Genomic DNA, 26,457 nt, shown 5'->3' on the forward strand with positions numbered 1-26,457 from the left:
GTGCTGTCAAATGATAGTACATGCTAAAAGGTCACAGATTGTGCATCAGAAAAGTTAAAACCCAAATTAAATCTGTTTCTTGCCGTTATATTTTGCTGCAATGTGTTTTCCTAGTTGGGAAATTTTGGCCCGCGTTTATCCTAAAACTTCGTTGAATTATTTTTTGGTCCAGATGTATTCTGATTGTTTTTTGAACTATTTATTGAATCCAATTTGAACTGTTGAGTTGGTGCCTTAGTCCAGTTTTCGATTTTTAAATGAGGCAGGCACTGAGTTTTTCAGTTACTATGATTGAGAGTAGAAGATAATACTAGGCATTTAATAGGCATTTGGGATTTTCCATTCAGTAGAATCAAGAGAGCAGATTGGTCTATTTTAGCCTGTATGAAAATGATGAAATGATGAAATTGTGACTAGATATTTTTCAAGATTAGCATTGCAGATACTTCTCCTCCAGTCTCTTATACATTCAGTTGATTATGAAATCAAACTAATCCCATTTCAACAACACATCAATAACTATCAGGATAGCTTTGGGGGGGGGGGGTTGTTCAAAGTGTTTAGTAAAGTAAGCCAATCCCACCATCATTGTACAAATATTTATTCATTTAGATATAAACTAAAGCAAAAACATTTTTTCAGCCTACCAGGTAAGAGCACAAACATCTTAGGCAGCCCAAACGTATAGCTACGGTAACCAATTACACCTTTGTAAGAATTCAATATAAAAGTATTGTCAAAGCAATAATTCTTTACAACCCTTCTGTGAGGGATAAATGAATATTGTAGTAGGTTTAGAAAAGGTATTTAATAAAGTATATTGTAGCTTTGGCATTCCCTTTCCTTTTGTGAAAGTTGGGCTGCCAGGCTGATTTGAATCTAATATGCTACATTAGAAACATGTTTACAAATCAAAATTGCCCCCTCCAATGTAATGAATGATCACATGATGTCATGCTATTCAAATTAGAGGTGAATTAAATCTTATAACTAGGGCTGCCATTTCTGAATCTCCCCAAACAGGTCATTGTATATTATGCAAATCAAATATGCAGTTGAGCAAATTAGATTAATTATTATGCTACTGTTAGTACTGTTTTCAGCTGGTGCGTCACCTCTTCTCATGCTGTATGCAGCAGAGGCAGTGAGGAAAGGGATATGGAAGTCCAATCAAATTTCACTGCCTGAGAAGTAGCATTTTTCATACATCATCTGAGGGAGGGGGTAGCTGCCTCCGTCCTTCGTTAACGGGAACATAAAACTGAAGACTAACAAAATATAAAAAGGGAGATCACAATGCTGTTAAGGCACGCTGTCAGATATCTGTGTTCTCTAATACCTGTCTCAAGTGTACCAGCAAGTCATATTTTGGTACCTCAGTGGTGGAGCACATGCTTTGCATGCAAACAGTCCAAAGTCCAGTCCACATTTCCAGATAAATGTTCAGGAGTGAACCAAACTAAGAATTTGCAAGAGCAGAATGGCTTCCGCTTGCACAACAGAATTTCCCCTTACCTGCTCTGGATGGTTAGGGTGAGGGGAAGCAGAGCAGATTTAAAGTTGGGGGGGGGATGCAAGGGAAGGAGAGGGAAGGGAAAATCCATTGCGCAAGCAGAAGTTATTCCATTCATGCAATGACTTACCGTATTTTTCGCTCTATAAGACGCACCAGACCATAAGATGTACCTAGTTTTTGGAGGAGGAAAACAAGAAAAAAAATATTCTGAATCCCAGAAGCCAGAACAGCAAGAGGGATCTGACTTCTGGGATAGACACTTGCTGTTCTGGCTTATGGGATAGCCGCGCGCAGCCTCTCCCGGGCAGCGGGAGGAAGGCTCCCCCAAGAGCCGCGCTCCCTTTAAAGAGCGCACGGAGTGTGTGTGCGGCTCTTGGGGGCTTTTCCCCGAGGAGGGAGAAGGGCAGCCCCTCTCCTTCCTTGGGGAAAAGCCCCCAAGAGCCGCACACACGCTTCACGGGGCTCTTTAAAGGGAGCGCTGAGCAAAGCCTCCCGCCTGCATTCGCTCCACATTTCCCCTTGCTTTTTAGGAGGGGAAGAGTGCGTCTTATAAAGCTGAAAATACGGTACTTCAATACAACCCAGAAGCATCAAGTGCTGGTGAGAAAACTATATTGGGCTATTTCAACTAATGGTCTGACTCTGTGAAATGTACAGCTGTGTATGACCACATGACATTCACGCCCTTCCCAAGTCATCTACGTTCTGTCTCTCTACTGCCATTTCTCCTGCTTCGGAGAAGAAACTCTTCATTTGGTGCTTAAGCATGGGACAACTTCCACCCATTACAGGCACCTGTTTGTTGGTCAGTCCCCCTCCCTCCAGTTCTATATGAAATCTGTTTTGCTGTAGCGTACAGAGTAGATATTTTAATAGGATAGGATAGTATCTCTTTGGATTTCTCGACTTTCTAAATTTTAAACAATTAATAATTACTGCATCCATTAGGTATTATCCAAAGCAAACTTCTACAAACTGCAGTATATTTGCAGAGATGAGGTTCACAACTGTAGCTGCCCATGTCTGAATGTTTTAACCCACAACAATAACTTTTCTAAACCCCCTTTTTTAAATAAACCCCACCAAGAACAAAATCTGGTCTAGGTGTGGCGTTGAGAGGGGGAGTGCCTGCAAGCTGGGACATCTCCAGGCAATGTGGATATACCAGTTGCAAAAGTTCAAACTTCATGGATGCAAATATACAGCTCTTGTTCCAGCTCCAACTCACCACGGGGATGATGAAAGGAATCAATAACCATTAGATAGCTTGTGCTAAAGTGTCCATGTTTGCTAAATATATATGACCCTGTATCCGTGCTTTTTTCCTAGAAAAGAGGTGCGATAGCTCACCATGAACGACTCCCTTGTGCTGGAACTGAGTTCCAGCGAGTTCCGGCTGAAAGAAAAGTCCTGCCCTGTATTTATATTACATTTGCCAATATAGACCCTGAAACTGGCAGTGAGAGATCTCGATTAAGGACAGCAGAGCAGAAATTACATACAGCAGCTTTTTCATTTCATTTTAATTGGAAATTTGCAATGAATAAATTATGAACATGAATAACACCACCGTAGCAACTTCCCTTGTTTTTTTAATTATAAATTGTGTTTAATTTATGCTGTCCCCACCCTTCTGATACGCCTCAAATATCTGCTTTGGCATCGCTACAAGCAGATGCTGTCAGGAGAAAATTGAACAGATTGGCAGCTGTGTAAACAGAGAGGCTTGGGTTGCTAAACAGAAGATACAGGGGTGGGTGATGGAAGAATTGCAGAAGAAACATACAAAGGACACTCTTTTGCAAGGAGGGAAATAGGCAAGAGTAGCAGTTTGGTTGCGCAGCAGAGGTTGTGTGACACAAAACCCTCTGTTATTAAATGTGTGTGCACACGTTTCTCATGAATGTCATATCACGGAATGTGTAAATTTATTTTATAAATATGTAACGCCTCAATACCTCTTAAGGAAAGGCTTTACTACTCTGCTATTATTACTTAAATTTACAGCCATGGCACATCATCACAGCACTATTAGAAGGCAACATTAATAAGATCTATTCCCATTGTTTCCATAGGAACTTTGCTGTACTGGCCAGTCTTGGTTAATCAATAGTCACATTTGAGGGAAGCATCCAGACACGGCCTTCTTTCAGAAGGATGCTACATTTTATCATGGAGTGCCCACCATATTTCTCATGCAGTATCCATTGACAGACCAATCCTCCATGAAATTATCTATTTATTTTGTTTAATCGAACATGTAATGAATTCGATGTGGTTTAGGATTTTTTGTGAATAAATACATACCTTGAGCAGAGTAATGGAGCAGTCACATGAACGATTTAAAACACAGTTCAGTTAAGTAATATGAGTGAATGTGGTCTCCAGAAGAAGGAAGGTTCAAGTCAGAAAGAGAGAGAGAGCATGCACAAAGGGAAAACAAGAACAAGCAAAGGTCAAGGAAGTGAGGGGGAAGAGGGGCAGGCTACTTATTTGTAAGTTTGGAGCAAAGATGTCCATACCATTCTGGCAATCCACCTTGTCCCAGTTTCATTCAGATGGATAGATAGATAGACAGACGCATACACACACTATATACCATAATAAACATATTAGAGGGTTGTGCTTAAGCCTCACTGAAATCAATGGAGTTTAAGCCATGGCCAACTTGATTCATCGATTTTGGTGGGATCCAGCTAAGTAATAATTTTTTAAAATCATTCTCTCTAGATTGGTGATAGCTGCAAGTTCAGAATCTTGATTTTACATTACATATAAGCACTTTTCTGTTGTTTCCCCCCATGTGGCTACTACTGCACAAGTCGGAGGGGGCCAACATGCCACCATCCCCCATGTCCCCATTGCCAAAGTATTGGGGGCTGACCTTCTGTGGTGGGTAATAACAGATAGACTCCCTGTGTAAGGTAGGATCCTACAAGATCAGGGTTCTAAGTCCCATAAGGCACCTGCTCAAGTATAGCAGGTTTCCTGACACAGTTGTTCAGGCTGCAGTGCATGGGGTCCTGTGGTCCAAAGGATAGTAACTGGGACATGGAGGAAGAGGCTTCCCCCTATCCTCTCCTTCATACAGTGGTAATGATATTAGGGAAAGGGGGAGAGAATGACTAACTGAACAGGGAATTGCTTACTTAAGCTACAGTTGAAGGCCACCTGAACCCCAGGTCCAAACTGACTTCTTTATCCACACTGCTTTCTACATAGCCCCTGGTTATTGTCTGCGCCGCCCCCGCCCAAGCTCTTCTTAAGCCATTCAAATAGTTTCACAAGGTTATGTTAACGAAGCACTTGATTACAGATAAAATAGCTTACACGTCTACCAGAAATATTAACACTATGGATTGGGAGGAAAATGGGAAATTAGTGTCAGAAGAAAAGACTTCTCACGGGAGATTGTAGGACGTTTTCAGCATGTAGAGATAGTTCAGCGGGACTTGAAGCAAATGCATTTATGCATTTGCACACTGAGGTTTTTTGTCCTGCATTCCTTTAAATTTGCGATTGGTGGGCAAGTGAAACATTTAAAGGTAGTGTTAGCAATTGCTATGCTATGATAGCACAAGCATTAAGCAAATGGAGCATTGCATATAAAAGAGCAAAGTGAAACTCAACATGATAATAGCTAACTTGCTTCCCCTAAAGCTTGTCAGCTCTTTCTTTCTTAAAGACAACAACAGCAAGGGTAATGTAATAAACTGTGTCTGTCTTTTGTGCCACGGAGACCCACATCAGCACTGATAAATGCATATTCCAGGAGATGGCATGGCTCGTGCCAGCTTCTGCCGCATGGAAGATGAACGGAGCTATTATTGAGAGTTTATCCATAAGACTGTAATGCTGATCACACCGATACCCTTCAAGATACTGAAGAGGTAACAGTCATCTTACACTTTTCAATAACTATTTAGTCCTGTTTACCCTTATTCCTCACATGAACAACAGCAATTTTCATAAGCGATGTTCACTCCGCAAACTTGACCTCATATGCACATCTGAGCTCTTCTAGTCTTCTCTGACACAGATTTCTGAGCCGATGTTCCCTTCATAATTTCCACATCCAGCATGTAGTGCAGAAACACAGACAGCACACTAATACATTTACACCACTGACAACAAAACTATGGCCTCTCTGAAAATGAATGCCATCAAAGGTGGAGAACTATATTGCATGTTTTTGTTTCATCTTAGGGAATACAAATTAGTTAATTAAATGAAATGGGCAGCTTAAGATAAGTAAAGCAGCAAAATGGGGGGAAGTATTGGGGTTTTTTCCCCACATGAACATATTTGTTATTCTCTCCGTGCTGTAAACTATGTGTCCTTACAGCATTGTTTTCTTGTGTGAAATTTGTGCGATCAACACTGAACAGAAAACGAACGTTTTAATGAGTCAGGCTCATATACTCCATGAGAGACCCTGTATTATTACATTGGGAGTTGGGATCATCATCACTATTACAGCTTGTAAATGAAATATCTGTTACTGTAAATTGCCACAGCCTCCGTGGCCTCAGCCATGCAGCAGCTGAGTTTATGCAAAATGCTTCAGACATATGTATTTCATGAGGGAAAACTAGAAATGAACATGGATGTCTGTGATTTATCACAACAGTTTTCGGAAGCCCCTTTCTGAACATCCTGTAAAAAAAAATTGAAAATGAAAATGTACACAGTATCTGGACTTTCATAGCACTAGAATTTGATGTGGCTTATGATGTAATTTGAATCATCTGCAGTTTCATAGTTGTGGAAGCAATGGACCTGATCTATTCCTTGCTTCTCTCGCTTTCTGTCTCTTATTCATTTTCACTTCTTTTGTTTAAATTCACTGCAAGTTTGGCTGAGGGTTTTTTCTTTCTTTCTGAAAACATCTATTGTGCTCGTTATGAACAAAAAACAAATGGGAAATGCAGAGTCAAAGGCAATGAGAATAATTCATGGATTCAAACAACGTTAAAATGATAGATTCTTGGCAATGGAATTTATTTCTTGTCAAATTATTTTCCATCCAGGACACGTTAAAGTACCATTAGCTTTCTTAAATTTGTTTCTTATAATTGAACCATGCAGGATTTAAAACTATTCTACCTGCTTCAGCTTCACTCACTCTGTGTTTTATTAGCTCAGCATATTTTCCTTCCATTTTTCTCTCATTGACTTCTTGGCTCCAGTCAAGAAGTTAGCTGTTCTTATGCCCCACTGAAACTGATAAATTAGTTGCAACATACCTGTTCCTCTGATTTCAGCAGGTTTTAAGCACTTCTAAACATGTTTGTTTTGGGATTGTTGCTTAAGCACTTCCTATACTTCGCAAAAAAATCTGAAACCTGTACTCCTCTGAACTCTTCTGAGATAAGAAATATTGATATATGGTTACCCCCACAAAAACAACCTGTTATGGATTCCTTGTTAACAATTGTTTGAGCATTCATTGTATCCATGATGCATGAATATGGAAAGTAATTCTAGTTTCAACCTGGAAAACTCGGATGTGAAGGTTACCTTGTTTACCAACCAAAATGCTTTTTTATTTGTTTATTTGTTTTGTCTTCCAGTCAGTTTGCTCCCAAGAAAACATTTTTCTGGATAACAGGTAAAAATGTGCATATGCATTGTATATATTTTGGGTTATTTACTTATTTGGCATATTTTAGACAGGCCTTCAACTTGAGTTCTCAAATATTGCAGTGAAAAAACAGCATAAGCCACAAAATGATCTAATTCACAGGTCAGCCACAAAATAGCAGCAACACCAAAGTCACAATAAAGGGGAACTGTCCAACTAACTCTTACGTCCCCCAAAGCCAGATGAAACAGATATGCCTTTAAGAGCCGTCAAAAAGATGTCAACATGAGATACAAATGTATCTCTAATGGAAGGGAGTTCCATAACCCAAAAAGGCCATTCTACAAGTCGCCATGGAATTTGCTGTGGTTATAGATGAAATTATCAGCAGAATTTAAGGCATGTGTTGGCAAGTAATGGGAGAGGCATTCCTCCTATGACCTGGGTCTCAAGCAACAGTTGTAGAGTTCAGCCCAGAATGATCCCACTGGTATTAAAAGCCTTTCCCCTGCAGCCTTCCATGCCGCCTCCTGGAAGAGATTAGGGGGTGGTCATAGGATCTTCATGGGGGGGGGGGGACAAATGAAAATTACTTTTTCACCCTTTTCTCTCAGTGGGATTCCTCCAATAGATCAGGAGCCTTCCACAGATAGAAGCATTCCTTCTATTCATGGGAGGCAAAATCTTGGCCCAAGTCACTATGTTTTAATAGCCGCAATTTGTATTCTAATGCTACTTTGGCTGAGGGATCAGTTAATTTGTCCCAACTTAAAGTAGCTAGCATGGAGTATATCAGGCATAGGCAAACTCGGCCTTCCAGATGTTTTGAGACTACAGTTCCCATCATCCCTGACCACTGGTCCTGTTAGCTAAGGGTGATGGGAGTTGTAGTCCCAAAACATCTGGAGGGCCAAGTTTGCCTCTGCCTGGAGTATACGCAAACATTAGAGCAGAGGAATACATAGCATTTGGCAGAGGTTTTAAGTTTAAATATAAGCGAAGGGGTATTAAGATGATATATCATTTAATTGATGGGATGCACTTAAGTCACTAATTTCTTAGGTGTGTTACATATTATATTAGTGATTAAAAACAAACAAATGCATGCACACACACACACTGGGGAAATGTAACTAGTTTTTACCGAATATCCAAGGCTGTCGCAAGACATCATAGTGACTGAATTAGAATATCCAAATGGCTCTTTTCTCATTCCACTAATTAATGTGAGGAAGAATTCACTAGTAAGGTCTCCAGTGCAAGGAAACATCACTGGAATAAATGGGAACTTCACAAATGGACAGCCTCAAGGGTTTGATCTGGATCTCTCCCACCCTTAATGACAGGTAAAATCTGCCACCAGTGATGGCCATTTCACCTTAGAACAACATACAGTATGTGAATATTCTGAGTTTCAGAGGAGAGCTCATGCTGTCTTTCTCAGATATATAAATGCTCTTGACTTGTGGAAAATGGAATTATTCTGGCTGCAATTACATTACTGGAAAATAATGAGTGTCTTAATGTTATCAGAGCCTACTCTAGTGTCACATTACGGAGTGATGCACTACCATAAATATATATATTTTTATAGCAAACATGTTGCAACCAATGCAAAAATAATTTATAGAAAAGGGACTGCCATTCAGTGTGCACAAATCAATATCAAAGAAGAGAGTACAAAATCATCCTTATCGCTCCTGCACTAAAGCTGTTGTGCCTTTTACTGCAGTCTTATTTAAAAAATAAGGAGCATGATAAAAAAAATATGGCTATAACAGCTGAAGCATCGAGTTAAATCCAAGTTTTCAAAATGCCCTGTTTTTGAATGTGTTTCCTTCCTTTTCATTTTCATCAGGCTCTTGGAGGATAGCATATGCAATGAAACCCTTAAGAAAAGGCAGCTCTTCAGGTATGCACACTGCAGATCATTAAGGATATATTTATAATTTTGCATTGTTTAAATGTTTATCTTTGACCTCAGAGTGGGCTATGGCGTTAACAAAACCTAAATGAAACCATTGAAAATATTCAGATAATCTTCAGAAGATCTCAAATTGATCACACCACACCCAGCTCCTCTCCTGGAAATGTCATATCCAGCAAAGCTTTCAGAAGTGCCTCAAGACTGAGTCTTAAATTAGTCTCGAAAGGGACAGAGTTACACAGTTGAATATATATATATATATATATATATATATATATATATATATATATGGATCTAGTACATAGTATACCTAATTGTGGTTGAGACTGTCAATTGACTTTAGGGATCCTGGTAAGACAAAGGGAAGAGAAGGCTTTAGTTTTATAAGTAACTAGGGAGTCATTTCACCATGGTGAAGTGAAATTTCAGCATCTATTATTGAAATCTCTAAATATGTCAGTGAAATCAGAGGAAACAGGCCAGGATTTGTGTTGATTTCATATCTGCACCCCCTTCTACCCCCGTTTTTATTTGTTTGTGTTTATTTTTAGTATTTTTAATATAGTAGTACCTTGGTTTACGAACTTAATCTGTTCTGGAAGTCCATTCTTAATCCAAAGCGTTCTTAAACCAAGGCGTGGTTTCCCATAGCAGCAGGGGACTCAATTTGCAAATGGAACACACTCAACAGCAAGCGGAAAATGTTCTGCTTCCAAGGCAAACCAAAACACCTACTTCCAGGTTTGCAGCGTTCTTAATCCAAGTTGTTCATAAACTGAGCTGTTCTTAAACCAAGGTACCACTGTATTTAGAAAGCACTTTCTACACAGGTAACTCATGGAAGTAGTGGGTTTGCTCTTCAACGCTCACATCTGCTGGAACACTGAGATGCATACAACAGTCTGCAGTAGTGGTGGGGTTGGTTTTTAACATCATGATATATCGCCAGCTAAACATCACGATATACTGATATATCACAATGTCTGAAATAAAGATGGAGCTATGAAGAAGCACTGGGTGGCTTCATGGTTTTTCCCACATTGTGATTTTTGCATAGCACACACAGACATAATGATTCGCAATATATTGCCAGGTAAACAATTATGAAACCGGTATCACAATATGGACTTCAAACCAGTTTTGGATGATATATCGTCCAGCCTTAATGTGTACAGGAGCTCTTTGTGTATACTGGAACCTCCTGTACGTGGGATGGATCTCTGGATCTTGGTTTGTGTGCTTAACAAAAGGAAAATTATAGCCAGGCTTCCCTGAGTATTTAAAAGGCAATTTCATTGCAATGCTGATTTTTTTAAAAAGAAAAATCTGCTCTCCTCTGATTTGAGATGCACCTTCTGCTGCTAGCATGTGGCAGCAACAAATATGAGACCCTTAAGAAGAAAATAGTTTTAATTATTATGTTTTAGAGGTAAAGGGTCCTATTTTAAGTTGAGTGAGTTGAATGTACTTGGTGCGTATGATATTCAGTCTCCTTCTCTGTGCGTCAAATTGAAAAACAGCAAACACTGTACAGAAATGTAAACCTCAGCTACATGTGGTGAACTGTAATGTTTACTGGATATGCCTATTAGAAGGTAAGGGTGTAGTTTTGTTTTCTAACGTGTAAGTGTGAAGTTCCGGGTAACAATTTGAGAAATGGCACACTCCCTATTTTGTGGAGGGTTTGGTACTGGATACAATACCATATACTTAGTCACCGTTTGCATTCAATGAGCATATTTTGCTGATTTCTTCACAAACGATTCAAGAAAACAACTTCTATATTAAGGAGCTCAGAGAAATACTAATAGATACTTGAGTTCCAGGAGCATTGTCATAAGTGTCACGCTAGGAAATATGAATAGACGAAGGGAATGTTCGTAGAAGTTGTACGGAGCACATGAGGCCTGAAGGCGGCAGCGAGGCAATTATGTGAGGAGTGGATAAATAGGCAGGTTACTGAAAAGGGTAAGAGCAAAGGGCAACTCAAAGTTTAATAAGAAAGGATAATTATAGCAAAGCAGAATTAAGAGGTTTAAGATTACAGCAAGAATCTATTTGATGGGCTATAGAAGAAGAGAGAGCCACTGAAGGGCTCAGTACAAGTGTGTGGTGAAATACCCTGAAAGGAGTTGAAAGAAGATATATTTGAAAGATTCAAAGTTGGCCCAGGACAAACATGCAAGTACATAAAATGTGTGAATACATTTAATGTGTCTGTACTGAGGGACCTAGCAGGACTGCACCGGACAAGGAAGGACATTTAACATTGACCTCCCATGCAATGTTCCTCCACTCAAAGCTGTGTTTCCCACCAAAGTGGGGCAAATAGGAGCTTCAGGGGAAACATTTTATTTGAATTACTGCACCTTAAATGCCCTTCCCCACCCAATATTCCACATTACCTCCCCCTACCAGTTACTATTTTTAAAAAACAACAACAAAGCACGTTAAATGCATTCACACATTTAATGGTTCAACTCGTTTGGCCCTCAGAATGGCAGTTTTTGACAACAAAGATGAGGGTGGAAGCAAGGTTTTAGGGGTATCTATTAGTGACATGTAGCACTCAGATACAGAGGTGGACTATCACTGCTATGTGTATTATTTTTTGCAATAATAATAATAATAATAATAATAATAATAATAATTTATTATTTATACCCCGCCCATCTGGCTGGGCTTCCCCGGCCACTCTGGGCGGCTTCCAAAAGAATATTAAAATACTATAATACATCAAACATTAAAAGCTTCCTGAAACAGGGCTGCCTTCAGATGTCTTCTAAAAGCCTGGTAGTTGTTGTTCTCTTTGACATCTGGTGGGAGGGTGTTCCACAGGGAAGGCGCCACTACCGAGAAGGCCCTCTGCCTGGTTCCCTGTAACTTGGCTTCTCGCAGTGAGGGAACCGCCAGAAGGCCCTCGGTGCTGGACCTCAGTGTCCGGGTAGAACGATGGGGGTGGAGACGCTCCTTCAGATATACTGGACCAAGGCCGTTTAGGGCTTTAAAGGTCAACACCAACACTTTGAATTGTGCTTGGAAACGTACTGGGAGCCAATGTAGGTCTTTCAAGACCGGTGTTATGTGGTCTCTGCGGCCGCTCCCAGTCACCAGTCTAGCTGCCGCGTTCTGGATTAGTGCAAGTGCTTTTGACTGTATGTGGAACTTGAATTAATTGAAACCGAAGTGAAAGTAGGTTTCGTGGGAGAAGTGTCAAAACTACAGGGAAATGTAAAGTACACCTGTAAAAAAAAGAGGCCAGCCTCTCTGATTGCACGGTTGTGTTGTTAGCTGTTAACATGGTGATTCTGAAATGCAGAACACGGTGTTAATTCTATAGGCTTTTAAATTGTGCAAAGAGAGTGAAGATGCAACTATTATTTAAATATCTATCAGAGGAATGTGGTGCTCTCCAGATGCTATGGACCACAACTCCCATCCTCCCAAATCACTGGCCATGTTGACTGGGAGTTGTAGTTCAAAAAAATCCGGCTACATCTCATCCTGCTGTTCTTTCAGCATAAATGGTTTTGTGCCCTCAGATTTGCTCTTGCATTTCAAACTCGGCGAAGAAGTTTGTTGGGCTTCTTGCTAAAGCATGCACAACAGCAAAGGCAAAGATAAAATTTTGACCTACTTTTCCTCCTGCACATCTTGTTATCCCTCAGCTGAACGCAACCCAGCAGCCCTTTGCAGAAGCCCACCAATCACTCAATAAATATCCTGACTTTTTTGCTCGTGTGTATTCTCATGTGTGTACCAACCTCAGATCTCTTTCAGATTTGCAGCAGCTTGAGCAAAAATGGATTCTGGCCTGATACATTTGTTTTTGTCTCTCCCCTCCCCACTTTTGCGTGGTAGGGGTAACAGGGATAGTACGGGGAAGACATCTGGCAGCCGGCAAAGCAGTACTGATAATGAGCTAAAATGGGCAGACCACCAGAGGCCCTGGAGCAGCACAGACTCAGACAGCTCCAATCGCAATTTGAAGCCAGCCATAACAAAGACAGCAAGTTTTGGTGGAATAACTGTTCTGACGAGAGGAGACAGCTCATCAAGCAACAGGAGTACCGGCAAACTGTCTAAAACAGGTAGCTAGTACTGTATTGGGTTTGTCAGAAGGTTTGTCTGCTAAGAGGATGGGTCTTCTGCGTGATTGTTCTGCATCTGAGCTGGCTGCAGTAAATATGCTAGCGCTGCGTCTTTCACCTTCATTTGTGGGTGTAATGCCAACTTCTCCAGGGTTCTTATAATTAGTGGGTAAAATGGATTTAAGAAACCTGGCCAAAAAGGGCACAAAACATACAGGTTCCATTAGTCGCTTTCCATGTGAAATGGGATGCATGCAATGTGCACTCGGTGTTCGCATGTTGTTTTAATTTCTCATTCTGGAAGCACAAATAAAAAGAAAGCGTAGTTTTGATTTTAACTCTGGCTGTGATTTGGAGATGGATCTACTAAATTTGTACACGGGAAGCAAATAGGCTTCTTTAGCTGCAATGTTACATGTGCTTTTAAACGTATGACCTTAAAGGAAATACATATTAAATTGGAATTAAATCTGTTCTTCGTGTACATTGTATACAAAGAATACACCACAGCTTTACCTCTTTAGCCTCAGCTGCCCAAAGCCAGATATAATAGATACGTTTTAATACTTTTCTACAAGATGCTTAAGTTCAGGATTCAGTGGTCCTCAGGTCAAACGAAATCTACAGTTGTGGGATGGAAGGGCATGTATAGGTTCAAGGTTTGTGCTTATAAGAATACTCTGTAATTTATAGGATGTAATCCTTAATAATGCCATGCCTACAAATTGATTTTAGCATTTACTGCTTTTCACTTTCTGAGGGCTGTACGGACACAAACTTAAACTCGGTTTACCAAACCTTTGTTAGCAATAGCTCACGAAACTCCGACATATTGCAGTATGTTCTTTACTGTGCTTCAGATTTTGTTATTTGTTCAGTGGAGAACTGTCAGTAAATTGAGTGGAAGAAGAGTGTCCACTGAGATATGCAGATCATATTGTGATACAAGGGAGCAATCAGTTGAACTCCCATCAGTTCAAATGCAACACAGGAAAATCTAAAAATGAGTTTTTGCTCATAGGTCCATAAGCTAGAAGAAACGCATTAGTTTCCCCACTTGCCTCTTTTTCAAACAAATGTTCTGGGTCATACGTGGAATACAGAGGATCTCATTCCTTTGTGGGGGAACCTGGGGGAACCTAGCAAAGTTAATTAAGCTTCCTTAATATGCAGTTTTAAAGGGATGCGGGTGGCGCTGTGGGTTAAACCACAGAGCCTAGGACTTGCCGATCAGAAGGTCGGCAGTTCGAATCCCCGTGACGGGGTGAGCTCCCATTGCTTGGTCCCTGCTCCTGACAACCTAGCAGTTCAAAAGCACATCAAAGTGCAAGTAGATAAATAGGTACCACTGCGGCGGGAAGGTAAACGGCGTTTCCGTGCGCTGCTCTGGTTCGCCAGAAGCAGCTTAGTCATGCTGGCCACATGACCCGGAAGCTGTACGCCGGCTCCCTCGGCCTATAGAGCGAGATGAGCGCCGCAACCCCAGAGTCGGTCACGACTGGACCTAATGGTCAGGGGTCCCTTTACCTTTACCTTTAATATGCAATTTTATCTTCGGAATCGCTGCCTCTTGTCATCTTATGGTGTGTCCATGCTTTGCAACCATCAGGGCTGATGCCACTGCCCTAACCTAATGACCTTCGCAAGAAGGCTTGGTGCAGGGTTTTATGGGCCCTTGAGCACAGGGTGTTAGTGGCCCCTTTACAGTGCAGCTCTCCTCCATCCTTTCACACATACACCCCACAATTGTTGTGCACACAATTTTTAGCCCTAACAGTGCTGGTGGGGTAAAGCGAGCATGAAAGAATCGCTGCCCTGCTTTCTCCCACACACATTTCAGCAGGAGATCATCCTTGAGCCCCTTGCAATGAAACAGGTGTCCTTTAAGTCCCTGAATAATTTTAGGGTCAGAAGTGCTGCCTCCTCTTATACCTGAAGTCATCTCCAGAGGCCCTTTTCCAGATGTCCCCATCAAATGAGGGACACGACCTGCTGCACTACTCCCCCTTGGAAATGAGAGGTGATCACAGAGGCTCCTGCAACATCACAGCTGCTTCTAGGGTGATCTCCCTTTTCCCACTTCATTTCAACAGTTGCCAGTTACTTTTCCCATTAAGAAATGAGAGATCTTCTCAGTTGGCAGTGGGCTGTTGGCAAAGCCACTGGCCAGCCCATGCCATATCCAAATCTGAGACCTGTCCTGGCCATAAACTCTGCTTCTTACAAGAGTTTGAAGGGGGAAAATAAATACTCCCTCTTTGACCTCATACAACATAAGGCCCAAGATTCCAACCTTAGGCTGGCAGCAGAGACAGCAGAAAATATTAACCAGACTCCTAAGTGCATGTTCAGTTTTCTGAAAGTTAGGGAGCCTTAAAACTTGTAGGAATCAGCTGCTCCTTGATGTAGTATGGTGTGATAGAATAAAACACCATTGTTTTTCATCCAGCAATGAACTGTTAGTGTGAGAAGTCCAAATTTTCTTTCTTTTTCTCTTCGCACATCCAGGAAAAGTTGAGGTGAACGTTCCAAAAAAACCCCTCTGATCATTCAGTTAACTTCCCCTGTAGTGACTGAATCACTAATACTTGGAGTGGAAGACTTTTTGAATGGGCTTTGCACAGTCATTCATGATCCAAGTTATTAGCTTGGTATAAAAGCTATGCCAACCAGCCACATGATGCATTTTTAAATAAAGTACATCCTCTTTTTTAAAAAAATATTGCTATAATAATAAAAGTAACATTCTTCAGTTTTTAGAAGCTAACTAAAATTAAATTTCTGAAAATGTTGGCTACCTTATACAAGTTCTGATAATGTTCTGTGCTTTAGATGCAGCAGCACAGTGAATTCTAACAAGTTATCGATCCGCAGGTTCACACTTAGAATGACTTTACTTTCAAAAGACATTATTAATAGTAGTGATATAGCATCATCCATCACTGACATTCATTCACATTCCCTACATCCAGGATTGACAGGAAGTTCCAAGGGCAGCATTTTATAGCATCTTTTTCCTTGTTACAACGTACTTTTTCCCCTCCAAAAATGAAGGGGAAATGTGTGTGCGTCCTATGGAGCGAATGCAGGCTTTCGCTGAAGCCGGGAGAGCGAGAGGGGTTGGTGCGCACCGACCCCTCTCGATCTCCAGGCTTCAGGAAGCTATCCGCAAGCCTTGGGAGCCCGGCGCGACTTCCCGCCAGGCTCCCAAGTCTTGTGGATAGCAGCCTGTTCTGGGGGCTGGGGTCAGGGGAAGCCCCCAGCCCCGCGCCTGGGGGAGAAATAAAAAAATTTTTCTTTATCCCCCCCCCCAAAAAAACCTAGGTGTGCCCTATAGGGCGGTGTGCCCTATAGGGCGAAAAATACGGTAAACACTTTTTGTTGTTCCTCCAAGAGCTTGGTTGAAGAATTTTCTCTCTTTCTTTCTTTCTTTCTTTCTTTCTTTCTTTCTTTCTTTCTTTTGTATGCCACCTTGGGCTTGATATTGGAGGAAAGGTGGAATGGAAGTCTAGCAAATAATGCATACATACTGGAAATTTTTGGCACCCTTTTAGTATGTGTTTATTCCTGCCCTTTTGTCCAGAAGGCAGTCTGTGACATCAAGGAATGGGGATCCCTGCTTTATGGGCCGAAGCTTAGCTTGTTAGGCTCGAGGTCTACTCCAAAATTCCAATCTAGGTTCCAAGGGATGCAAGCTGGAATGACTTCCATTTCTGCATGGTTGAGATAGTATCAGTGGAAAGCCCTCATCACAGAGAGTTTCTGCTCCCTTTGTAAGGGAAGCTGCGGGAGGTTATCTCTAGAAGTGATTTGTAGGACTGCATCATGAACTTTGGTCCACACAGAATCATAGAATGATCATTAAAAGGAGGATTTAATGATGTGGCTTTTGAATACAGAATTCTGCAGTAGGTTTCTGATACTTTTAAGATGTGTCCTGGTTTTACCAGTCCTATGAAATGAATATGCTTTTCTACACCCCGGAGTTAGGGACTGCTCTCTAGAGATAGGGAAGGGAAAAGGAATTTCCCACTTTTCCATGTGTCCTGAGGTCTGCCTGTGCATACAACTTTGCCTTGTCCAGGTCTGTACTTAGCCACATGTGGATGAAGTAGGGGGTTCTTGTTCTTGCAGCTTCCATCTAGTTACCAAATATTTTCTTGTGTTTAGGTATAGTTTATGGGCTTCTGCTGTCGGTTCTAATCTCTGAAGGCAGGTGCTGCTCTTTTCCTCCAGCCCAAAACAGGAACTCTTCTAGTGTTGGAGACTTCCCTCTTGACACATTGAAGAATAGAAATTTATAATTTGTGCAAGTTAAACAAAGGGAAGCAGGCAAGCACCCATATCGCTACATTTCCCTCCAAAATAGCAGAATATCCTTGGAGCCCCCAAACAGAAGGCTGTTCTTGAAATCTAGCTGCAATAACTCAGACATCTATTCCATTTTAACTTCCAAATGATTTCATTCCAGCTCACACTCCGGCAGATAGGGTATATCATCAAGGACCTGTTAGTTACCAGGCATCCAAAGCCTTTAATGCTCATTTAAGGAAGCATCTTCTAGCCATTAATAGCCTCTGAAGAAACATCTTTAGCTATTAACTATGCAAAAGGCTTAAGAAAGTCCTTAATATCATTTTTAATTTTATTTATACATTTATAGCCGACCTAAGCAACAGTATTCCAGGTAGCTTATATAAAATATCCGAAATTGTAGTTGAAGTGCCTATTAGGCTAGCCAAACATTTAACCAACTGGTGCCTAAGATGATACCCAAGGATGCAGATTAATGTTGAACCACTCACAGGATCTTTCAGATTCAACAGCTCAACATCCTCCTCCCCTCTGATACTCCTAACCTGATCCAAAACACCCACCCACCCCACTCACACATGAAAACAAAGATCACCACAGCCAATCACAAACAAACAACCACCCCCTAGGGCAACCCCAACCTCTCTCACCACCAAAGGAACACAAGGGAATAGCAGAGAACCTGCACAAGCGACGCTGACACAAAACCCCACATATATTAAGTAAAATAGAAATATCGCCATCCGACCCCATACCCACCCACCTTTCCCCTCTCCACCTCTTTCCCCCTTTTCTTCCTAATTTCTCAACAAATGAAACTGATCTGTAAAAAATGTAACTTGAAAAAAAAGAGAGACATTGCACATACTTTTATATACCAAGAAAATCTTTAATAAAAATACAAACAAAAAACCAACGATCCATTCTCTCTGCACATGGATGGGCATGGCGCATAGGTTTTTATGTGCAGGAGATGGGTAGAAGCAGGATGAAGGGTGGAGTGAGCAGGTGTGGATCTAAATATAGGTCTTAGTTCACATAGATGTTCAAGGAAAAAGCATTCCATTCAGCTGCAGTGACTTAATGGCAAAAGAGGGGAGGATTGGGAGTGAGAAATAAGCCAGCCCAACCACTCCATTCCTCCCAGCCCTTTCACTCCCCTGGCTTCCCTGCATCCAGACTTCACACATTAAAGGATCTTAAAACTTGCATAACATTTTGGTTGCTAAAATTATACATCAACCTTCCCAAGAAGAAGAAAAATACATGAGGAGCACCAATAATTCAAGTTTATCTACCCTAGGTATTCGCCTAACCTCCAAATGAAATCTCTTATGACACATTTAAAACCACTTCAGTGATAATATCCTCTCCATTGCAGGGTGATTAGAAATGTTGAGTGCTCCCCTCCCTTTAAATTTTGAAAGCTTGTCAAGACCCAGAACAGGGGGGGAAAGCTGCAGTAACTCAATGAAAGGGTGCAGGAAGGGGGGGAGAGAGAGCAAGACTGGTTGTCAAAACAAGCTTGTAGTTTCCAACGCCAGAACATAAAGTGAAGCTGTCATTCAGCCTGGGGAAGCCAGGAGAAATAAGGCTGTGGGGAATGGATTCAGAAGGGATTGCTGAACCTGGAGGAGGATTGTTCGAAGTAATAATAATAGTAGTAGTAATGATAAATACACACTGTCCCCTTCATGCTTCTCTGCAGTAATCGAAGCCTGTAGGTGGAGGCACGTGTCTTTCAGGTTATATAGGGACTGCTCAGATGTTTAAATTCTTTAAAATACTGATGTCATTTAAAGGGATTGGACCAGGGATGGAAGAATCTGTGGCATTGCAGATGTCATTGGACTTTAACTCCAGCCAGCATGAGCCAGAGTCAGGGATGGAGGAAGTTGTAGCCCAACAGGATATGGAAGGCTCCAGGTTCCCCATCCCTGGATTACACATGTGCATGTAAAATAGGTCCATGGCAGCTGAATGGAACCTTCCTATTTAGAGGTTGCAAACTCCTGCATATTAAGTGCTGGAAACAAACAACAGGGGGTGGTTGTAGGTTGTTGGCTTCATCCCTTGCCTGCAAACTTGCAAGAGGCATTCTATCATAAACAGAATGCTTAGCTACATGGACCTTTAGTCTGAATGCTCAGAGAAAGTGTGTCCCTGTTACGGCATACTGCAACTTTCTTGATAGTGTAGGAAAAGTTTATAAGTGGAGTTCATGGGGTAAAAATCTATCATCCAGCAAACACCAATACTTGTCTTCTGTTTGTAACTGTCTTGTGGTTACAGGTGTTGTTGTTGTTGTTGTTTAGTCTTTTAGTCATGTCCGACTCTTCGTGACCCCATGGACCAGAGCACGCCAGGCACTCCTGTCTTCCACTGCCTCCCGCAGTTTGGTCAAACTCATGCTGGTAGCTTCGACAACACTGTCCAACCATCTCATCCTCTGTCACCCCCTTCTCCTTGTGCCCTCCATCTTTCCCAACATCAGGGTCTTTTCTAGGGAGTCTTCTCTTCTCATGAGGTGGCCAAAGTATTGGAGCCTCAGCTTCAGGATCTGTCCTTCCAGTGAGCACTCAGGGCTGATTTCCTTAAGAATGGATCGGTTTGATCTTCTTGCAGTCCATGGGACTCTCAAGAGTCTCCTCCAACACCATAATTCAAAAGCATCAATTCTTCAGCGATCAGCCTTCTTTACGGTCCAGCCCTCACTTCCATACATCACTACTGGGAAAACCATGGCTTTAACTATACGGACCTTTGTTGGCAAGGTGATTGATGTCTCTGCTTTTTAAGATGCTGTCTAGGTTTGTCATTGCTTTTCTCCCAAGAAGCAGGCGTCTTTTAATTTCGTGGCTGCTGTCACCATCTGCAGTGATCATGGAGCCCAAGAAAGTAAAATCTCTCACTGCCTCCATTTCTTCCCCTTCTATTTGCCAGGAGGTGATGGGCCCAGTGGCCATGATCTTCGTTTTTTTGATGTTGAGCAGATGGTAGTCAAGTTAAGAAGTCAAGTCAAGTTACAGATGGTAGTCAAGTTAAGAAGTCAAACTGGTCTTCTGTTTACGTATGGCAAGCATTCATTATCAGTTTCCAGGAACATAGTTCATAAAACTGGTTCCCAAACTTTTGCTGAGGGTCTTGGCACTTAGAGATTTCCCTGCCTGCTGTAGCAATTGAAATCCGTAGGGATATTTAATGCAATGGATGTTTCATCTCCCATCTTCAACCACAAATCCACAGACATGTCACAGATCATCCAAATGAAGCTGATGGACAACTGATGGTTTGTGGACCACAGTTTGGGAACCCTTACCATAAAAATCACCCATCACAGTACCCTTTGTCATATTTAACCTACTGGTCTTTGAGAATTATGTTTAATTTTGTGATAGCTAACATAGCCCTGGTAAACACAGGCTGCAATCCAATACACATTTACCTGGGACTAAATCCCACTGAATTCAGTAGAGTTTACTCATGCAGAGGATTATCGTTACTTGCTGCTTTTGAGATTGCTTGGCTGTAGTAGTGAAAGGCTAAGTCGCTTCCAGTAAAAGCATCTATTTGTGGTCACTGACAAAGAGCCTCAAGTTTTCTCTATAGACAAGCATAAATTATCTGTTGCAAGACTGTATCACTTCAGGCTGTAGGTGAGGGGAGGATTGAATGAAAAATGCTTCCCCATATAAAAAGGCTTCCCATTCCAGTGTGATAGTTTACCTAGGTATGTGCAGAGAGTTATTGATGTGGAAGAATATTCAAACAACCAATTCCTCGCCTGCACTCTAAAGAAGTGCAAGTCTGTAACTGATTCTTCACAAGACTCTACTAATTATGGATGATTTAGAAAGGTAGAACAATTCAACCGCTGATTACATCAGTTCCCTGCCGAAGCACTTGTATACTTCATGTGTGTTAGTTCTTATAGATCAAATCATTTTAAGGAGACTAATTTATTTATTTATTTATAATATATATTTGTAAGACTCCTCATAAAACAAATACTTTAGACATCATAAAGAAAAAGTGCTAAGTCTATGCAGTCTCTTTCAACAGGATTATTTCAAAATAATCAGTGGCTAGGGGGAGAATAACCTCTCTGCCAAGCTCAGTACTGTGATGGGAAGGATGATTCCCACCCCACTCCTCTACTGATGGGCACAGATTGACAATGGAGCTGGGGGTCTGTATGCCTGAGTGTGCCTGCCTGCCTGCCTGCCTGTGTGCATCTCTAACTCCCTGTGTAGGTCTGCCTACATCCATGCATATTTCTGTGCTCAAACCTGGGTTATGTTCACTTTCACGTTGGCCATGCGGCCCTCAGAAAGTTGGCCAACAGCAATTATGGCCCTTGGGTCCTCCTGTATGGCATTCATCATCCTGAATGTTCTGCATTAGACCACCACGTTCATTTACTACATTGTTGGTCCCCACAAAGCAAACGACAAAGAATTCTAGTGATATGACAGTACTCAGTCACCACAATTAGCTGAGCATCTCTAAACGTTATTACTAACCTCCCTTTACACTTTAATCACATGTTGTTGTGCTGACCCCCCCCAAAAAAAATCCATTTTAATTTAAAAGCATAGTTTATCCCTTGCCAATAATATACTACCTTGTTGCTCACATATTGTGAGCTATAATGGATATGGAAGGATGCATTATTAAAGCTATAAATCAATACCGAGGCTGGGAAAGTTAATAATTTAACAAATCACTTGGGCTGCACTCCTGCAATGTATGACATCATCAAAATATTCAGTTAAAACGATGTAAATGTAATGCAGCTATGCAACTGCAATGTTTGCATCACATGGGGTGGGAGCATTAATGAGAGCTAAAAAATTTGGTGGTTCCACCCCCTCCTCTTTGTAAACAATAGCACACTATGTCAAAGCAACTATGGACACAACTTTAGTGTAGTTATATGAACCACACAGTGACCATTGCTAGTGTTGTAGTCTGTAATTATAATCTGCACCAGAGGCATCTAAAAACCTGGAAATTTAAAATAAAGGAATGGTAGAAATGTTGAGTTCCAGCTACAGTGTGGATTTGCTAAGGCTTTCAACCAGTGTGCCATGGCACCTTGGATTGCCTTGAAAGATGGTCAGACGTGCCGTGGGCCACACTGGCCTTTGTCCCTCTTTCCTTCCCTCCTCTGATGCCCCCTCGCATCTCTGCCCCCCAAAGGCTGGCACAGCTATTTGTTGCAGCAGCCCTGGCTGCAAACTTCCCAGGCAAATGGTGCCTCTGGGGCTGGCCAGGGGGTGCTGGTTGCCAGGAGCTGAGATGGCTCAGAGACTAGGAGTGGCTGCGGCAACTGCCTGGAGGACTCCCAAGGAGAGGGGAACAGAGAGAAGGCTGAGGGAACACTCCACAAGGGAGGGTGCTTGAAAAGGGGTGAGAGGCTACAGGCAAGGGGTGACGTAACTGGGCTGCTGAGCCCCACAGGGGTGCCACAGAAAGAATGTAGTTAGTTAAGGGAGCCATGGACTCAAAAAGGTTGAAAACCTCTGTGCTAAGGAATAGTGCTGAACTGTAGCTCATTTAACAGCAGGTGATGAACTGCGACTGCACTGAAAGCACCCACAAACTGGTGAAGGTGCCTAGTAGTGCTGACTGTCAGAGTTTTCTATCTCCCCTCAGTGCTTTTATATTGGAGTCTGTATTATGGCTGTTTGCTTTACTGAATGCAGAGTCTTTTTGAGCTGGAAAATGGAAACACCTTGTTTCCCATTGACCCAACAATGTGATTTGCTAGGCAGTGCCACAGGATGCTTCACAATCTCGCCACTCTTTGCCAAACCTTATCCCTGGCTTTGCTCACTGACTTTGGATACCACAATGTGTTTTTTGGGTGGTGGGGCTGCTTTGACTCTGGGTGCCCTGTGCAGATCCGGCTTCATGTTGAACAAGCCCAGAATCACACCACGACACCGACCTTGGCTTGCAATTAGGAAGTCAGCTAAAGCTGCTGCATTCTACTAGTAATGTTATGACTAGTTTAGATCCAGCCCTAGTGCTGTGCAAGCAGACTTCCACAGCACAATGAGACTTCCCCTTCCTCTCCTCCACCCTGTAGCCTCCTGCACTTTGAATATGCTCTGGAGGGTCTCCCAGCCTTCCAGAGCTGATTTTTGGGTGGTTAGCAGGGACTGCGGGAAGGGAGAGAGAAAACGAAAGTCAGTTGCATGAGCACAAGTCCGTTCTACAAACTAGCTGACTGGATGTCATCAAATGCATTTTAAACATACACACACCTGGTAGAGCATAGCCATATTATACCTGGTCAATGATCATGAGTTAGCTCTCATTTGTAACATGAAATTTTCATTGGCAATATATGCCACCCACAGGCTTCTCTATTCCATGTTGGATGAGGTGCTTGCACTGTTGCATGTCACAACCATGGTCCCCAAGTGATACTAGCAGGCTTTGCAAACTCATCCAAGATTGCAGTTGGGGGAAAATGCTTTGGATGAAGTTACAGATAAATAATTTGCTTTGTAGAAGTTACTTAGTAATGTGGCTGTTGCTCAGTCCGTAAGCCCTGTCTATCCTGTGGATGTAGTGTTTATTACAGTAAACCTGGCTTTTTTTTTCAGGTTCAGAGTCTTCCAGCAGTGCTGGGTCCTCAGGATCTCTCTCACGAACACATCAACCTCTCCAAAGTGCATCAGTTGTCCCTGGAGTTACAGCCACCTCTTCTAGCAATGTTCCCTATACAGACAATGGAATAAGTGGCCAGGTAGTAGCAAACAACACCAGCTACATCATACTTCCACTTGAAGCTGCAGGGATTCCACCAGGAAGTATCCTGCTCAATCCACACACAGGTCAGTTGGTTTCATGTTTCCTAATATTTTGGCAAACCGCAGCCCATAGAAAAATCTGGGTGCTGATCATTACTAAAACAGAAATTACAGTTTCCAAGAGACAGATATCTTGCAGTGAGAGACCACATCTTTCCTTGGGGATCCACAGGTGAAGTTACAATCACATGAAGGGCAATGTCCAAACAGGGTTCCTACTTTTGGGCAAAGAAACTACCTCATCAGTAAACTATGCACTGAATAGGTATTTCATGAGCAGTGAACAGCGCCATTAATAATGTACCACCAAAAGAAAAATGTGGAGACCTAATACATAGCATGTCAGCACAGAGGGAGCGAATGGATACCTGGAGTTAAATTTTTCATTAAGAACCCTTAATGCATTAAGAGCTTACTGGAATGCAGTTATTATTTGAAAGAAGATCAGCATGGGTCATAAGCTCTCAAAAGGAAGAAAGCATCTATCTATGCTGAACTAATATCTGATGGCTTCAGCTAAAGATCAGTTAAAGTTCCACATTAGGCTACAATCCTATATACAGTTTTCTGAGTGTAAGTCCCTTTGAATTTGGTCTTACTGCTAAGAAGGCATGTAGGATTGCACTCTTAATCAGTCAGTTGAACTAACTGATATGTGTATCTGAATAAGTGCGCATGCACATGAAAGCTCATACCAATAACAAACTTAGTTGGTCTCTAAGGTGCTACTGGAAGGAATTTTTTTTATTTTGTTTCGACTATGGCAGACCAACACGGCTACCTACCTATATCTCTAAGTGATATGGCCATTCCTTTATAGAATCACAGAATGAAGGAGGCATTCTTAACTACTTGTGCACTCAATTCATTTGTCTTAGAGAAGAACAAGCATAGTGAACTTAACAATTTATTCAGATTCTGTAATTTCTGATTTAGTGCACTTTAAGAGAAAACATTGGCTAATGGCTGACGAAGTCTCAACGGTGCAAAAAAATATATATCTAACCTTGTTGCTTTGAACTTGGAACATTTCCATTAATCAGTACTTAAGGGTTTGGGGAAGATATCCGTACATATGTAAGAAAATTAAATGTGTTGCTCTAGTTCTTTGTTTGGTGGTTGCTCTATTTTTGTAAAGTTGTCTTGAAAAGTACATTAAAGATTGATTTGTTCCAGGTCAACCATTTGTAAATCCTGATGGTACACCTGCAATATACAACCCACCCAGCAGTCAACAGCCTATTAGAAGCCAGATAGTTGGACAGTCTCAGCAACCGCCTTCATCCCAGCAACCTGTGCAGCAACCACAGCAACAAATTACAAGTCACCTTGTCACGCAGGTAAGGGGGAAATATCTGCCTATATGCTAGCAGCTTTGGATCCAGTGTGAGTCTATTAGAGCAGTATTATTTCGTGCTGCCTTATTCTTGGCCCAGCCAGACAAGGAGCAGTTAAGGCACTGAAGTAGCGCATCATGCAAGATTTGCATCCAGTGACACCTTGAAACACCGATGACTCTAAGGCACAACTTTTACAGATGACACACAAATACCGTATTTTTTGCTCTATAAGACTCACTTTTTCCCTCCTAAAAAGTAAGGGGAAATGTTTGTGCGTCTTATGGAGCGAATGCAGGCTGCGCAGCTATCCCAGAAGCCAGAACAGCAAGAGGGATTGCTGCTTTCACTGCACAGCGATCCCTCTTGCTGTTCTGGCTTCTGAGATTCAGAATTTTTTTCTTCTTGTTTTCCTCCTCCAAAAACTAAGTGCGTCTTGTGGTCTGGTACGTCTTATAGAGCGCAAAATACGGTAGTTGTTTCCCTCAGCAGCTTTGCAAGGGGTCATCCAGTGCACCCCTCTGAGCCTATAAAATATAATGGATTTCTCCTGCTCACTGTCCCCAAACCGATATAATTTAGGAGATTTGTTTGCATTACCATGGCAGCCTTCCAAGCTGTGCATTGCACCAGTCGCATGTACCTCCTCCATAGGTAAACAGCACTTCTCCATATAATGTCTCCCATCTACAAGGCCAATTCAGCAGTGGCTATGCATGGACATCCAATTGGTTCTGACTATTGTGAGCCATCCGTTTCTTTGAGACATTGGCGCTCTCTGCTTCCCCTGCCTCCCGCCCCACCCATCATCAACTGAATCCTACATAAATCCACTCAAAGTGATTTACATTAAAACCTATTTAA

General features: G+C 41.8%; 1 protein-coding gene across 21 annotated transcripts in view; it reads left to right on the forward strand.

The window, feature by feature from the left end:
* Positions 1–26,457, forward strand: part of ARPP21 (cAMP regulated phosphoprotein 21) — a 233,299-nt gene that overhangs the window by 156,334 nt on the left and 50,508 nt on the right. For 18 of the 21 annotated variants that reach the window (XM_080975816.1, XM_080975817.1, XM_080975818.1 and 15 more), the window contains 5 exons: positions 7,090–7,127; positions 8,959–9,012; positions 12,889–13,121; positions 24,050–24,280; positions 25,433–25,596. In XM_080975816.1, the coding sequence (XP_080831942.1) occupies positions 7,090–7,127; positions 8,959–9,012; positions 12,889–13,121; positions 24,050–24,280; positions 25,433–25,596 (720 nt within the window). The remainder of the gene's footprint in view (positions 1–7,089; positions 7,128–8,958; positions 9,013–12,888; positions 13,122–24,049; positions 24,281–25,432; positions 25,597–26,457) is intronic. The other 3 variants (XM_080975806.1, XM_080975811.1, XM_080975808.1) reach the window with 1 other exon arrangement.

Source organism: Podarcis pityusensis (genome assembly GCF_964106645.2).
Source record: "Podarcis pityusensis genome assembly, chromosome: 12".
Taxonomy (NCBI): domain Eukaryota; kingdom Metazoa; phylum Chordata; class Lepidosauria; order Squamata; family Lacertidae; genus Podarcis; species Podarcis pityusensis.